We start from the raw sequence: 13,280 nt of genomic DNA on the forward strand, positions 1-13,280 counted from the left end.
CTAAAAACAACTTTGCGAGCTCTTCCAATGTTATGCTCAGCCTCACAATGTTCTGCTTTTTGCGAAGCCTGAACTCCCTGGTTTCATGTGATTATTACGCAGTTTTAATAAAAACCCCAACATTCAGCCTTTTGAGTTGCAGAGGAAAAAAAATTAAATTATCAGTCAAAAAGTCTTAAACCCCATAGATAAGTACAAAGTATTGGGTTTTTTTGCTCTACTGCAAAAATGGGAAATACTCTGCTACAGGCTATTCTGCCAGTGTGTGTGTGTGTGGCAGCAGGAAACCAAATGAATTTGGAAAGACTGTCAAGGGTCTTTGTCCAAAACTGTGAAGTGAAAACTGAAGATAAAAACTGCTTTATAGAAACATGAAGAAGGGAGTTGAGCAGCTTCAGAGTAAGCTGGATATACTCCTCCAACATGCAGAGATCTTCTGGCTACTCTAACCTAATCCTGCAATACTGTTCCAATGTTGTTTTGCTGGAAGTATGAAAATAGGGGACAAGAATAAACAATGAAGCTTTAATGCATCGTCAACCTGACTAAGATAACATAGGTAAAAGACTGATGTCCCACCAATAGCTTTTTTTTACTACTTTTTTGCCTGGCCTAGGTCTCTCCTGGAAGAACAAAGACCTGTGGAAAATCAGAAAAATCTGAAAGACTAAGAGAGGGAAACAAATAAGTCTTATAACCTGCATCTTGTTCCTTGCTCCTTGCTATCCTAGGCAGATTGCTGGTATGACGAGGTTTCAGTGGGCCTCTCAGTTTAACCAGCTCTCTTTCTGAGGGATTCCATTAAGCAGTGTTTTGCCCACAAAATTACACCTCCACAGCTGGCGCTCTTCCCTTCCATCTTAAAACAGAACCAGCCACACTTATCCCAACTCAATTTTAAATTATATTATTCTTATGGAGAGGCCAAATGATCTAGAATACATAGACACCAGTGGGCTGCATTCCTCAACTCCCACTACTAATACGTTGGCAGCTTTACCTACCTATATTCCAATATAATGGGAATGGATATCATTTAGAAAAACTCAAATCCCGTATTTTGTTGAGTAAGTGTGGATCTCTCTGTTTTGAAAATTGCTTTAGATGTTAGTGCCTTGGCATAATTCTGCCTTGCTTTTCTCATTCATGATTTCTTTACCATGACCAAAGTTACGTAAAGCCAACAGAAGATTTCTTTGTTGTCCTGTAAGCCTTGCCATCTACCTGATGGATCATTATTTATTCTAGAAACCAACTGTTGTACTCTAAACGTTCCCTAAAATGACTACCACATTGTTCTTAAAGCCATTCCTCTGGGGCTGGTCTCATAAGTCAGAGGGGTATGAGCTAGATTTAAGCAGTGAAGAGCAACTAGGGTATTTTAAATGTGACTACACAGACAGCCCTCACAATTTCACACAGAAAGAAACAATTAAAACTTGACATACAGCTGGCAGAGGTGCTAGGCTGTGATATCCTAATCCTAATGCAAATAAGCCCTGTGCTGATCCTGGAGATTTATGAACTCTAAAAACTTGTGGAAGTTTGGAATATTCATGGGATTACAATGTTTTCCATCAGTCTGAGTCCAGTCAGCATTGAATGGCTGGTGTGCGTTCAGACTTCAGACTGAATACTGTGAGAGTATCTAGCAGGCTGAGAAGCCATTACCCTTCCGCAGTAGGGTGCTTATGTGCAAACACCATATTTTTTTACTTTGTGGTCTTCCTTTCCCATACACATGTTGTCATTCCAGAGATGGATTGTCTTATTCAGCAGTCTGTTGCTCTAAATAGTGTGTCTACACTGGCATTTTATTTCAGATGAAGAATGCCCTCCTGAACCAAATTCCCTGATTGTCCCCCACTGCGCTCTGTTTTTTTCACCAAAAAACCTCTAGGAATGTATGACTGGATTCCTTTAGAATAAAACCAAACCAGAAGAAGCACTCTGTGAGTCAACCTACTTTACTCGAGCTGCTGATGTTCATTCATTTCAGAGGATCACAATAGAACTGGTTTGAAATACAGTTGCCTGAAACAGATATAGCTTGGATGCCAGGCCTTCAGCATCATTTCACTACTCTAATTGTTCCTATCAGGTTGTATTCTCTGCTAGTCTAGACGGAACTAGGGGTAATTACTATAACAAAGAAAATTCCCAAAGTGAGGTAATTACAGAAATGTTGAGATTAGCCTTGCTGTCACTCTTGAGTACATGGCTTTTTGGCTGGGGGAGTCAGGGCAGGGAGAACTGGGAAACTACAAACCATGAATTCAGAAGGGAGCAGAAACCGCAGCAAGTGCTGAAATTTTTGGCTCTTGCATCTTCTTTTCTACATCATGTCATGTTGACCACAAAACCACAGGAGGATTGTGTGCCAAAGTCAGTAGCATCATTTGTAGAGAGCTCCTGGGGAAAGGGTTAAATAGAATTTTAACAGGTTAAGGTTCCGTAGCAAGACCCACAAATTAGTCAGTTATAAATAGGTCCAAAACCCCTTTATTTTCTGTAACTGCAGCTCCACTTCAATTTTCCTCCACAGGATGTCTATGAAATTCCTAGGAGAAATAAATTCTATTTCACTATCAGAATGTATTCACTGTGATAGAAGCCTGAACCCATTTTAAAATTCCTCCTTCCTAAAAAAAAAACCAAAAAAAAAAGTCTTCTTGTCTGGAACTCCCAGAAAAGCATTTTTAACCTCTGTAATCAAATGGTAAGAAACGCTTTCATGCTTGCTTGAACCTTCCTGGGGACAGGAACAGCAAGAGTCCTCTTTGGAGTCCTCACTCCCCTGAATGTGTGCTATTCTGTACCTTTAAAATTCCCTGGCAGATCCTTCAGGTAAGATGAAACATTCTGTAGTGTTATATTTTCAACAGACTTTTCCTTAAGATAGTACTGCAATACTAACTGCTGCAGAAAGGAAACAATAATCTGCATTTCCATTAAGTAGACAAGATACTGTTATCAATTTAAGCCATAAATCCAGTCAAACATCAGAGTTTTAAATGGAATTGCTCACAAAAATCTTCCCAGCTTACAGGTGGTAAGTAATATAAATCCTGCAGACTGTCTCTTCATACTCAATAGTGCTACGTTTCTCCAAGTAACTATTTGAAAATTAACCCCTCAACTTGCTAAATCAAAACCCAGTTGACCAGCACATTGGGGAACATGGATTTCTTTGCTTTCTCTTCAGTTCCTTGTCTGACTCCAGTTTGAGTATTTCTGGCATCCACAGGTACCTCTGTCTAGGTCTCGTCTCTGATCCTGTTTAAGAAATGAATTCCTGTAAGAGTAGCAGGGCTCACACAAGGCATTCTTGCTTCTTAACCTAAATACTAAGAAAAAACACTGGAAATGCCCCACTGGTCCTGTAATCAATTGTTCATCTGGTGAAAGTCTGAAATTCAGCTCAAGAAACATTGTGTCTGTTCTTAATAGATGCTTGGAAGAAAATATTATCCCAAATCTGAATAAACAGTGGTAGGAGGGTAGTTTGGTTTATCAAGTGCTGTAAACAAACTGACTGGCTGTCCTTCACTCAGTTTTGTTTCAATACCATTTCAAGCAACAACCTTCCAGCTCAGCAGCTTTACTGTTGTAACTGCTTTTACCCCTCTGAAATTAATAACAACTCTCTAAATATGGAGATTAACTATCAGAAAACTAATCTTACGCTATCTATCCAAAATACTCCATGTTTCATTTTCTTTGAGCTGTCTTGAATTTAAAATACAGCATACACAACAGGTTCTTGATTTATTTGTTATGATGTTTTGCTGACAAGCTTTTTCCTCTATAATCATATTAATTAAATTATTTATGAAGGCTGAGCTCGTTCCTCCTTTATGCAAAGTGTCAGACTGATGAGAGCTTTCAGATTATTTTTCTGCATGAAAATTTAAAATAAAGATATAGGACTAATTGTAAAAATTAATCACATAAGGCCACTTAAATGGCAAGAGACTATACCACTTGCATAGAGTTTGTTTCAAACTCTACAAGCTTCCCACTTAAACTCCGTTAAAAAAAGTTACTTGTAACAAAACTGAAGAAATAGACTAGTCAAAGTTCTACATGCTCACATCTTTAATGATATATTTCAATCATAATTTACCCAGCAACAAACAGGACTGTCATGGCAGCTGAAGCAACAAGAGGTTTAATGCAATTCAAACACTGGAGTATAAATAATGTCATTAGCATTTGCTATGCATAAGCAAATAAGCTACTCCTCATTTTTCTTCCTGTATTTCACAAGGCATTTCTGGACAGATCTATCTATCTATCTGTCCTCTACATATTTTTTTAAATAAGCACACACTAAAATTCTATCATACTGCATGAGTTCTTGTCGCTTATAAATATAGAAGAGCTCTGTATTGATCATTGTTGAGCTGACTACAGATGCATCTAGTTTAAAAATTGCAAATCAGTTACAAATTCTAAAAGGTACGCTCATCATAAACATGTTCTGTACAGCTGGCACAGAAATAGATTTATGCAGGAAATTATTCAAAGGTCAGGTCCCAGAATCAGTGTTGTGTGGTGCTTGTCCACTGAAGAGATAATGGCAGCCAAGCTGTGATTCCTCCAAAAATATTATCATAATTCTTTAAGAGTTGGTATTCAAAAATTAAAACCTTTTTTCTAGATACAGTACCAGCAAAACCACCTGAGCCTTCAAAAACTGAAAAATCAACTGAACCAGCTCAGACAATTCAACAGGAACAACGTCAGCTCAATGATGGGAAAGAAGATGCTAAGTGAGTAAATTAAATTAAAAAATTTGAGGCTTTTTTCCTGACATCCTGACTTAACGTTTCTGTGTGCCATACTTCAGTTCTTTAAAACTCCCTCCTGTCCTGTAAGGATCTGAAGAACTTTATTTCAATTCTAAGGCAACTATATATATGAGGTATTCATTTAGTATGTGCTTTTGATAGTTTGTTTTGTACGTCATCCTAAATTGCAGGAATGAGGAAAAGGATTTGCCCAACTACACTTATATACTAATTCTAACAATCCTGCTGCTCAGTTATTATTACTCTACCTTAGCAAAGGAGTAAGGCCCAGAATGCTGCCCTGAATAGCCAGAATGTTTGTCACATCATTCTGACCTAAAAGCTTTTTACACTGTACATTTTTTTTGCTGAGCTATACCGTTAAATCAGCATTCGTCTCCGCAACCAGAGTATTAAGAACGTCTTTTCCTGAGAAGAGACAAATAAATTAAACAGTAATGTTCCTTCAGGGGAAAATCTAGGGTCATTCAACCTTTGGAAAAAGCTTAGGTGACTGTTTGTTTTTCTAAAATAGAAATAAATATGAAGTCTAGAAAACAATAATCTTGGAATAGTCTACATTCATAGAATCATAGAATCGTTAAGGTTGGAAAAGACCCTTAAGATCATCGAGTCCAACTGTTAACCTAGCACTGCCAAGTCCACCAGTAAACCATGTCCTCAAGCACCACGTCTACCTGTCTTTTAAATACCTCCAGGGATGGAGACTCAGCCACTTCCCTGGGCAGCCTCTTCCAATGCCTGACTACCCTTTCAGGGGAGAAGTTTTTCCTAATATCTAACCTAAACCCACCCCGGCGCAACTTAAAGGCCATTTCCTCTCGTCCTATCCCTCGTTACTTGGGAGAAGAGACCGACCCCCACCTCACTACAACCTCCTTTCAGGTAGATGTAGAGAGCAATAAGGTCTCCCCTCAGCCTCCTTTTCTCCAGACTGAACAACCCCAGCTCCCTCAGCCGCTCCTCATAAGACTTGTGCTCTAGACCCTTCACCAGCTTTGTTGCCCTTCTCTGGACATGCTCCAGCACCTCGATGGCCTTCTTGTAGTGAGGGGCCCAAAGCTGAACACAGTACTCAAGGTGTGGCCTCACCAGTGCTGAGTACAGGGGCACTATCACCTCCCTGGTCCTGCTGGCCACACTATTCCTGATACAAGCCAGGATGCTACTGGTCTTCTTGGCCACCTGGGCACACTGTCGGCTCATATTCAGCTGGCTGCCAACCAACACCCCCAGGTCCTTTTCCACCAGGCAGCTCTCCAGCCACTCCTCCCCAAGCCTGTAGCATTGCATGGGGTTGTTGTGACCCAAGTGCAGGACCCGGCACTTAGCCTTGTTGAATCTCATACAGTTGGCCCCGGTCCAATGATCCAGCCTGTCCAGGTCCCTCTGCAGAGCCTTCCTACCCTCCAGCAGATCGACACTTCCACCCAACTTGGTGTCATCTGCAAACTTACTGAGGGTGCACCCAATCCCCTCATCCAGATCATCAGTGAAGCTATTGAACAGGACCGGCCCCAATGCTGAGTCCTGGGGAGCACCACTTTCGACTGGATGCCAACTGGATTTGACTCCATTCACCACTACTCTCTGGGCTCGGCCGTCCAGCCAGTTTTTAACCCAGCGCAGAGTGCACACATCCAAGCCATGAGCAGCCAGCTTCTCCAGGAGAATGCTGTGGGAGACAGCATCAAAGGCCTTACTAAAGTCCAGGCAGACAACATCCACAGCCTTCCCCTCATCCACTCAGCGGGTCACCTTGTCATAGAAGGAGAGCAGGTTAGTCAAGCAGGACCTCCCTTTCATAAACCCATGCTGGCTGAGCCCGATCCCATGGTTGTCCCGCACGTCCCGCGTAATGGCGCTCAAGATGATTTCCTCCATGACCTTCCCCAGCACCGAGGTCAGGCTGACAGGCCTGTAGTTCCCCGGATCCTCCTTCCGACCCTTCTTGGAGAGAGGCATCACATTTGCTAACTTCCAGTCATCTGCGACCTCCTGGGTTGACCAGGACTGCTGATAAATGATGGAGAGTGGCTTGGCAAGCTCCTCTGCCAGCTCCCTCAGTATCCTCGGGTGGATCCCGTCTGGCCCCATGGACTTGTGAGCATTCAGGTGGAGGAGCAGGTCAGTGACTGCCACCTCTTCGACAGCTGGGGCTTCATTCTGCATCCTATCTCCGTCTCCCAGCTCAGGGGCCTGAAAGCCCCAAGGATGACCAGTCTGACTATTAAAGACTGAGGCAAAGAAGGCATTAAGTACATCAGCCTTCTCCTCATCCTTCGTGGCAATGTTTCCCTCCACATCCAACAAAGGAGGGAGATTCTCCCTGGCCCTCCTTTTGTCACTGATATATTTGTAAAAACTTTTTTTGTTGTCTTTAACGGCAGTGGCCATTTTAAGTTCCAGCTGGGCCTTCGCCTTTCTAATCTTCTCCCTGCATAACCTCACAACATCCTTGTAGTCCTCCTGAGGCACCTGCCCCTTCTTCCAAAGGTAGTAGGCTTTCCTTTTTTTCCTGAGTTCCAGCCAAAGCTCTCTGTTCAGCCAGGTCGGTCTTCTCCCCTGCCTGCTCGACTTATGGCACGTGGGGACAGCCTGCTCCTGCGCCTTTGAGACTTCCTCCTTGAATAACATCCAGCCTTCATGGTCTCCTTTGCTCTTCAGGAGTGCCTCCCAAGGGACTCTGTCAACCAGGCTCCTAAACAATCCAAAGTCTGCCCTTCTAAAGTTCAGGGTAGCAGTCTTGCTGACCCCCTTCCTTACTTCTCCAAGAATTGAAAACTCTATCATGTCATGGTCGCTGAGCCCAAGATGGCCTCCAACCACCACATCACCCACCAGGCCTTCTCTGTTCATAAACAGCAGGTCCAGCAGGGCACCTCCCCTGGTTGGCTCGCTTACCAGCTGTGTCAGGCAGTTATCTTCCACACACTCCAGGAACCTCCGAGACTGCTTTCTCTCTGCTGTGTTGTATTTCCAGCAGATATCTGGTAAGTTGAAGTCTCCCACGAGAAAAACAGCTAGGGATTGTGAGACTTCAGCCAACCACTTGCAGAATACTTCATCTGTTTCCTCATCCTGATTGGGTGGTCTATAACAGGCTCCCACCAGGATATCTGCCTTGTTAGCCTTCCCTCTGATCTTTACCCGTAAGCACTCAACCTTATCATTACTGTCGTTGAGCTCTAGACAGTCAAAACACTCCCTAACATACAGGGCTACCCCTCCACCTCTCCTTCCTAGCCTGTCCCTTCTAAAGAGCTTGTAGCCATCCATTGCAGCACTCCAGTTGTGTGAGTCATCCCACCATGTTTCCGTGATGGCGACCACATCATAGTTTTCCTGCTGTGCAGTGGCTTCCAGCTCCTCCTGTTTATTGCCCATGCTGCGTGCATTGGTGTAAATGCACTTCAGTTGGGCTATTGATCTCATCTCCAACACAGGCATGCCACCCCTAGGATCATCCTTAGAAAGCCTGGTTTTATCCCCTTCCCCCTTCAAATCTAGTTTAAAGCTCTCTCAACAAGGCCAGCTAACTCCTGAGCCAGAATCCTTTTCCCCCTTTGCGACAGGTGAACCCCATCTGTCTCCAGCAGAAGCGCAGATTCATAGAATCATAGAATCATTTGGGTTGGAAGGGATTTTTAAAGGTCATCTAGTCCAACCCCCTTGCAAGGATCAGGGACATCTACAACTAGATCAGGTTGCTCAGAGCCTCATCCAACTTGACCTTGAATGTTTCCAGGGATGGAGCATCTACCACCTCTCTGGGCAACCTGTTCCAGAGTTTCACCACCCTCATAGTGAAAAATGTCTTCCTTATATCTAGTCTAAATCTACCCTCTTTTAGTTTAAAACCTTTACCCCTTGTCCTGTCACAACAGGCCCTGGGAAAAAGTCTGTCCCCATCTTTCTTGTAGGCCCCATTTAAGTATTGAAATGCCACAATAAGGTCTCCCCCGAGCCTTCTCTTCTCCAGGCTGAACAACCACAACTCTCTTAGCCTTTCTTCCTAGGAGAAGTGTTCCATCCCTCTGATCATTTTTGTGGCCCTCCTCCAGACCCACACCAACAGGTCCATGGCTTTCCTGTGCTGAGGGCTCCAGAGCTGGATCAGTACTCCAGCTGGGGTCTCACCAGAGCAGAGTAGAGGGGCAGAATCACCTCCCTCAACCTGCTGGCCACGCTTCTCATGCAGCTCAGGATACAGTTGGCTTTCTGGGCTGCAAGTGCACATTGCCAGCTCACGTCCAGTTTTACATCCAGCAGTACCCCCAAATCCTTCTTTGCAGGGCTGCTCTCAATCCATTCATCCCCCCAGCCTGTATTGATACTGGGGGTTGCCCCAACCCACGTGCAGGACCCTGCACTTGGCCTTGTTGAACCTCATGAGGTTCACACAGGCCCAATTCTCGAGCTTGTCCAGGTCCCTCTGGATGGCATCCCATCCCTCAGGCATGTCAACTGCACCACTCATCTTGGTGTCATCAGCAAACTTGCTGAGGGTGCACTCGATCCCACTGCCTATGTCATTGTTGAAGATATTAAACAGCCTCATAGAACAGCTCAGGTTGGAAGGCTGCTCCAAAAGGAATGAGGTTCAAACTCCTGCTAAGAGCAAGACAAATTTAGAGGTTAGACCCAACTCCCAAGTTAGATCAGGTTGCCCAGAACTTTGTTCAGTATAATTGTGAATGTGTATCTCCAAGAATGGAGTTTCCACAGTTTCTCTGGGCCATCTGGTCCATTGTTTGACCATCCTTATTATGAAAATTATTACCTTACAGATAATTGAATTTTCCTTTGCTCATTGCTTCTGTTGCCTCTCATGTTTTTGCTGTGCACCTCCAAGAACAGTCTGGATTCATGTTCTCTATAACCACTCACTGGGTAGTGGAACACTGCAATTACCTCCATCTTGTCAACTTTTCATCTCCAGTTTGAACAAACCCTGCTTTCTCAGCATCTCCTCATATATCTTGGGCTGTAGTCCCCAGTCATCTTAATAGCCCTCTGCTAGTGTTGCACCATGCAGTCAGTGCCTTTCATGTACAGGGAAGACTACAGCTGGACACAGATGCAACCTCACAAATGTCACACAGAAGGAAATAACCGCTCGCCCTACGCATTTTCTAAAGCATAGCATGTAGTCAGCCTTCATTGCTGCAAGAACACACTGTGGATTCATATTCAGTTTGTTGGCCACCAGGACCCCCAGATCCTTTTATGCAAAACTGTTTCCTAGTCAGTCAGCTTCAAGCCTTTACTCTTGCATGGGGTTATTCCATTTCAGGTATGGAAACTTGCATTTGCCTTTGCTAAGCTTCATTTAAGTTCCTGCTAGTCTGTCCCCCCAGCCTGCTGAGACCCCTTTGAGTGGAAAATAATGAATACGCTCAGTCCAGAACAGGGTAGAAACTCCTCCTGCCTGCTTTTGCGTTCTATTATTTTGATTATCCTGATGACACAAAGCAAAAGCCTTTCCCTGACACTGAGTTATTTAATTTATAGAGATTATCTATTTCCGCTCCTTCACCAAGACCGACTTTGTGCTGCAGTGACAAGGAATAATCAAGTAAAATACTAATGCATATGCCTCTATAAAATAATACATGCAATTAAAAATAACTCTGATTAGAATGACTGGAAATGTTATAAATAACTTGGTAATTTGAATGTGAATCAGCAGGTCAACAATGAAAACCTAGACAAAGCATCTCCCTTTTTGTTGTTGTGGGATATGTTATTACATGCTTACAGTTCCACTGGTAAATCCCGTAACCATGGTTAGCATAATTACAATATGCTTATGAAACAAAGGGGTTATTTTGCTTATTAGTAGAAGACAAAATCTGTCTGTTAAAAGGAAATTAAAAATGTTTATGTTAAACATTCTCTTCTCAGAGCTGTTCTGACTCATTGTCGTGTGCATCCAGATATATCTAGTCAGTCTAATTTGAGCAACAGCTTCTAAAAATACAGTAAATCTTTAGTAAATTCTACTGTCAGAACAGTTACTAAATTCTGCAGTAGAGCTTGGAAGGCATGGTGCTAGTGTCATTGCATTGGCATGAAACTAAACTAAAGAGATCTATTCTACGACTTTCAGAGCTGGAGGAAGAATCATTTTAAAAATGTGCCTTTGAGAGAATTTAATTCATTGCCCCTGAAGATACATGGGAGTCTATTCCGACATAGTTCTTGATCAAGGTCACTACCTTATTGAGTCTATGTGTTCAAATTTACTCACTAGAATATTTTTAAGGAAACAACTCCCTTTATGTCAAGAGGAAAGCTACATAAATATGTATGCATATGGAGAATTTGAGTCAAATAGATGCACATAGTCTACAAAAACAGCAGCAAATGAAACATGCTCAAATCACTCTCTAGCACTGAGGCCAACTGGAACAATACAAAATGCGTCCTGAAAAAGTGTCAGTTGTGAATTATCTTTGCTCAATGCTAATTTCTGGGTATTCCCATACCTGGGAATTATTTGGAAAAGTGCTAGTTTGGCTAGTCAAAACCATATCAAGGACTGTTCGTACAACTCAACAGGACAGTCAACTGAGAGTCCCACTGTCCAGGAGTTTTTGCTGTCACTGTTTAATCTATATTTGGATAATGTCCAAATGGAGATTAGTAACAAGTGGTGTCCCTCGGGGGTCTGTACTGGGAGCAATACTATTTAATACCTTTATTAATGACATAGCAGGATTGAGTGCAGCCTCAGCAAGTTTGCAGATGACACCGAGCTGAATGGTGCGGTTGATTCACTGGAGGGAAGAGATGCCATTCAGAGAGACCTTGACAGGCTTGATGAGTGGGCCCATATGAACCTCATGAGGTTCAACAAGGCCAAGTGCAAGGTCCTGCACATGGGTCAGGACAATCACCAATATCAGTACAGGCTGGGGGATGAATGGATTGAGAGCAGCCCTGCAGAGAAGGACTTGGAAATATTGGTGAATGAAAAATTAGCTATGAGCTGGCAGTGTTCTCTTGCAGCCCAGAAAGCCAATTCTACCCTGAGCTGCATTAAAAGAAGCGTGGCCAGCAGGTTGAGGGAGGTGATTCTGCCCTTCTACTCTGCTCTGGTGAGCCCCTCTGCCTCCAGCTCTGGGTCCCCAGTACAATAAAAGCATCGACCTGTTAGAGCAGGTCCAGAGGAGGGCCACAAAAATGGTCAGAGAGCTGGAACAACTCTCCTAGGAAGAAAAGCTAAGAGAGTTGTGGTTGTTCAGCCTGGAGAACAGAAGGCTCCTGGGAGACCTTATTGCAGCGTTTCAATATATAAAAGGGGCTTATAAGAAAGATGGAGAGAGACTTTTTCCCAGGCCCAGAGTGACAAGGGGTAATGATTTTAAACTAGAAGTGGGTAGATTTAGATTAGATGTAAGGAACAATTTTTTTTATGATGAGGGTGGTGAGACACTGGTTGCCCAGAGAAATTGTGGATGCCCTATCCCTGGAAGTGTTCAAGGTCAGGTTGGATGAGGCTCTGAGCAACCTGATCTAGTGGAAGATGTCCCTGTCCATGGCAGAAGGGTTGGACTAGATGATCTTTCAAGGTCCCTTCCAAACCAAACCAAACCTTTCTATGTTTCTATGACACTGTTATGGAAAGAGCCATAATTTTGTTGGTTGAATGAAATCAAGGTTGGCGAAATGGCTGGTAGAATTTTCTTAACTGGAATCTCAGATTTTGTGCAGCTGTATTTCAGGGAGCAGCAAGGGCCAGCTGCTCCTTGAGGGAAGGGGAGATGCGAGCCAAGGGTAACCCCAGAGCAAGCAGTGTCCTTACCAACAAGGTGCAGTCCTTCGAGGTCTGAACACAGCAAGCAGAGCAGGATCCTAGTAAGAGGGTAAGACTAAGAATAACAAGGCAAAGTGAGGAACTAGGTTTAGGGTCCATTCAGGGAGTCCAGTCAGGAGCAAAAAAGACAGCGTCAGAGACGGGACTGGAGACAAGGCTACAACATGGTTCCAAAGCCCATCCAGGAGACAGGACTGGAGACAGAACTGGAGCTAGACACACCTAGGCGTAGCTCAGGCAGTGACTAAGGCCTGAGCTTAAGTGGACACCCCAGGCCCATGGGCAGGTGGAAGTCCCACTGGGAGGCTGCTCAGGGCCATTAAGGCCTGTTGGTGTACTCACGGTCCTGGTACCATGTTTTGACTTAGATAAGACTATTTTCCTACACTAATCATCCTCCAAGAGTCAAAGTTTAATAAAAAGTCACTTGATCTGCACAGTAAGAAATCATCAGTATGCCCATATCTTATGTGAGTAAGATACATAATAAGGTAAGGTTTGTGGATGTGTATCTGTTCACAACCCATATACATCCAGAGCACCTCTACTTTCATGGAAATCACCTTACCTTCTGTTACTGTGACTTAATTTTTTAAAATGCATCTGTGCAGGCTCAGATACATAGAGTAAGGAAGAGGGAAGAA

The 13,280-nt window shown here is 43.5% G+C and overlaps 1 protein-coding gene across 1 annotated transcript in view; it reads left to right on the forward strand.

Moving 5' to 3' along the window:
- Positions 1-371: 371 nt before the first annotated feature.
- The window catches only part of CNGB3 (cyclic nucleotide gated channel subunit beta 3), a 61,291-nt gene continuing 48,382 nt past the window's right edge, over positions 372-13,280 (forward strand). Inside the window, exons 1-2 of the mRNA XM_087734657.1 lie at positions 372-399; positions 4,664-4,775. Of these exons, the coding sequence (XP_087590783.1) occupies positions 372-399; positions 4,664-4,775 (140 nt within the window). The remainder of the gene's footprint in view (positions 400-4,663; positions 4,776-13,280) is intronic.

This window comes from Nipponia nippon, unplaced genomic scaffold (assembly GCF_047370975.1).
Source record: "Nipponia nippon isolate SJK-2023a ecotype South Korea unplaced genomic scaffold, ASM4737097v1 scaffold_1, whole genome shotgun sequence".
Lineage (NCBI taxonomy): Eukaryota > Metazoa > Chordata > Aves > Pelecaniformes > Threskiornithidae > Nipponia > Nipponia nippon.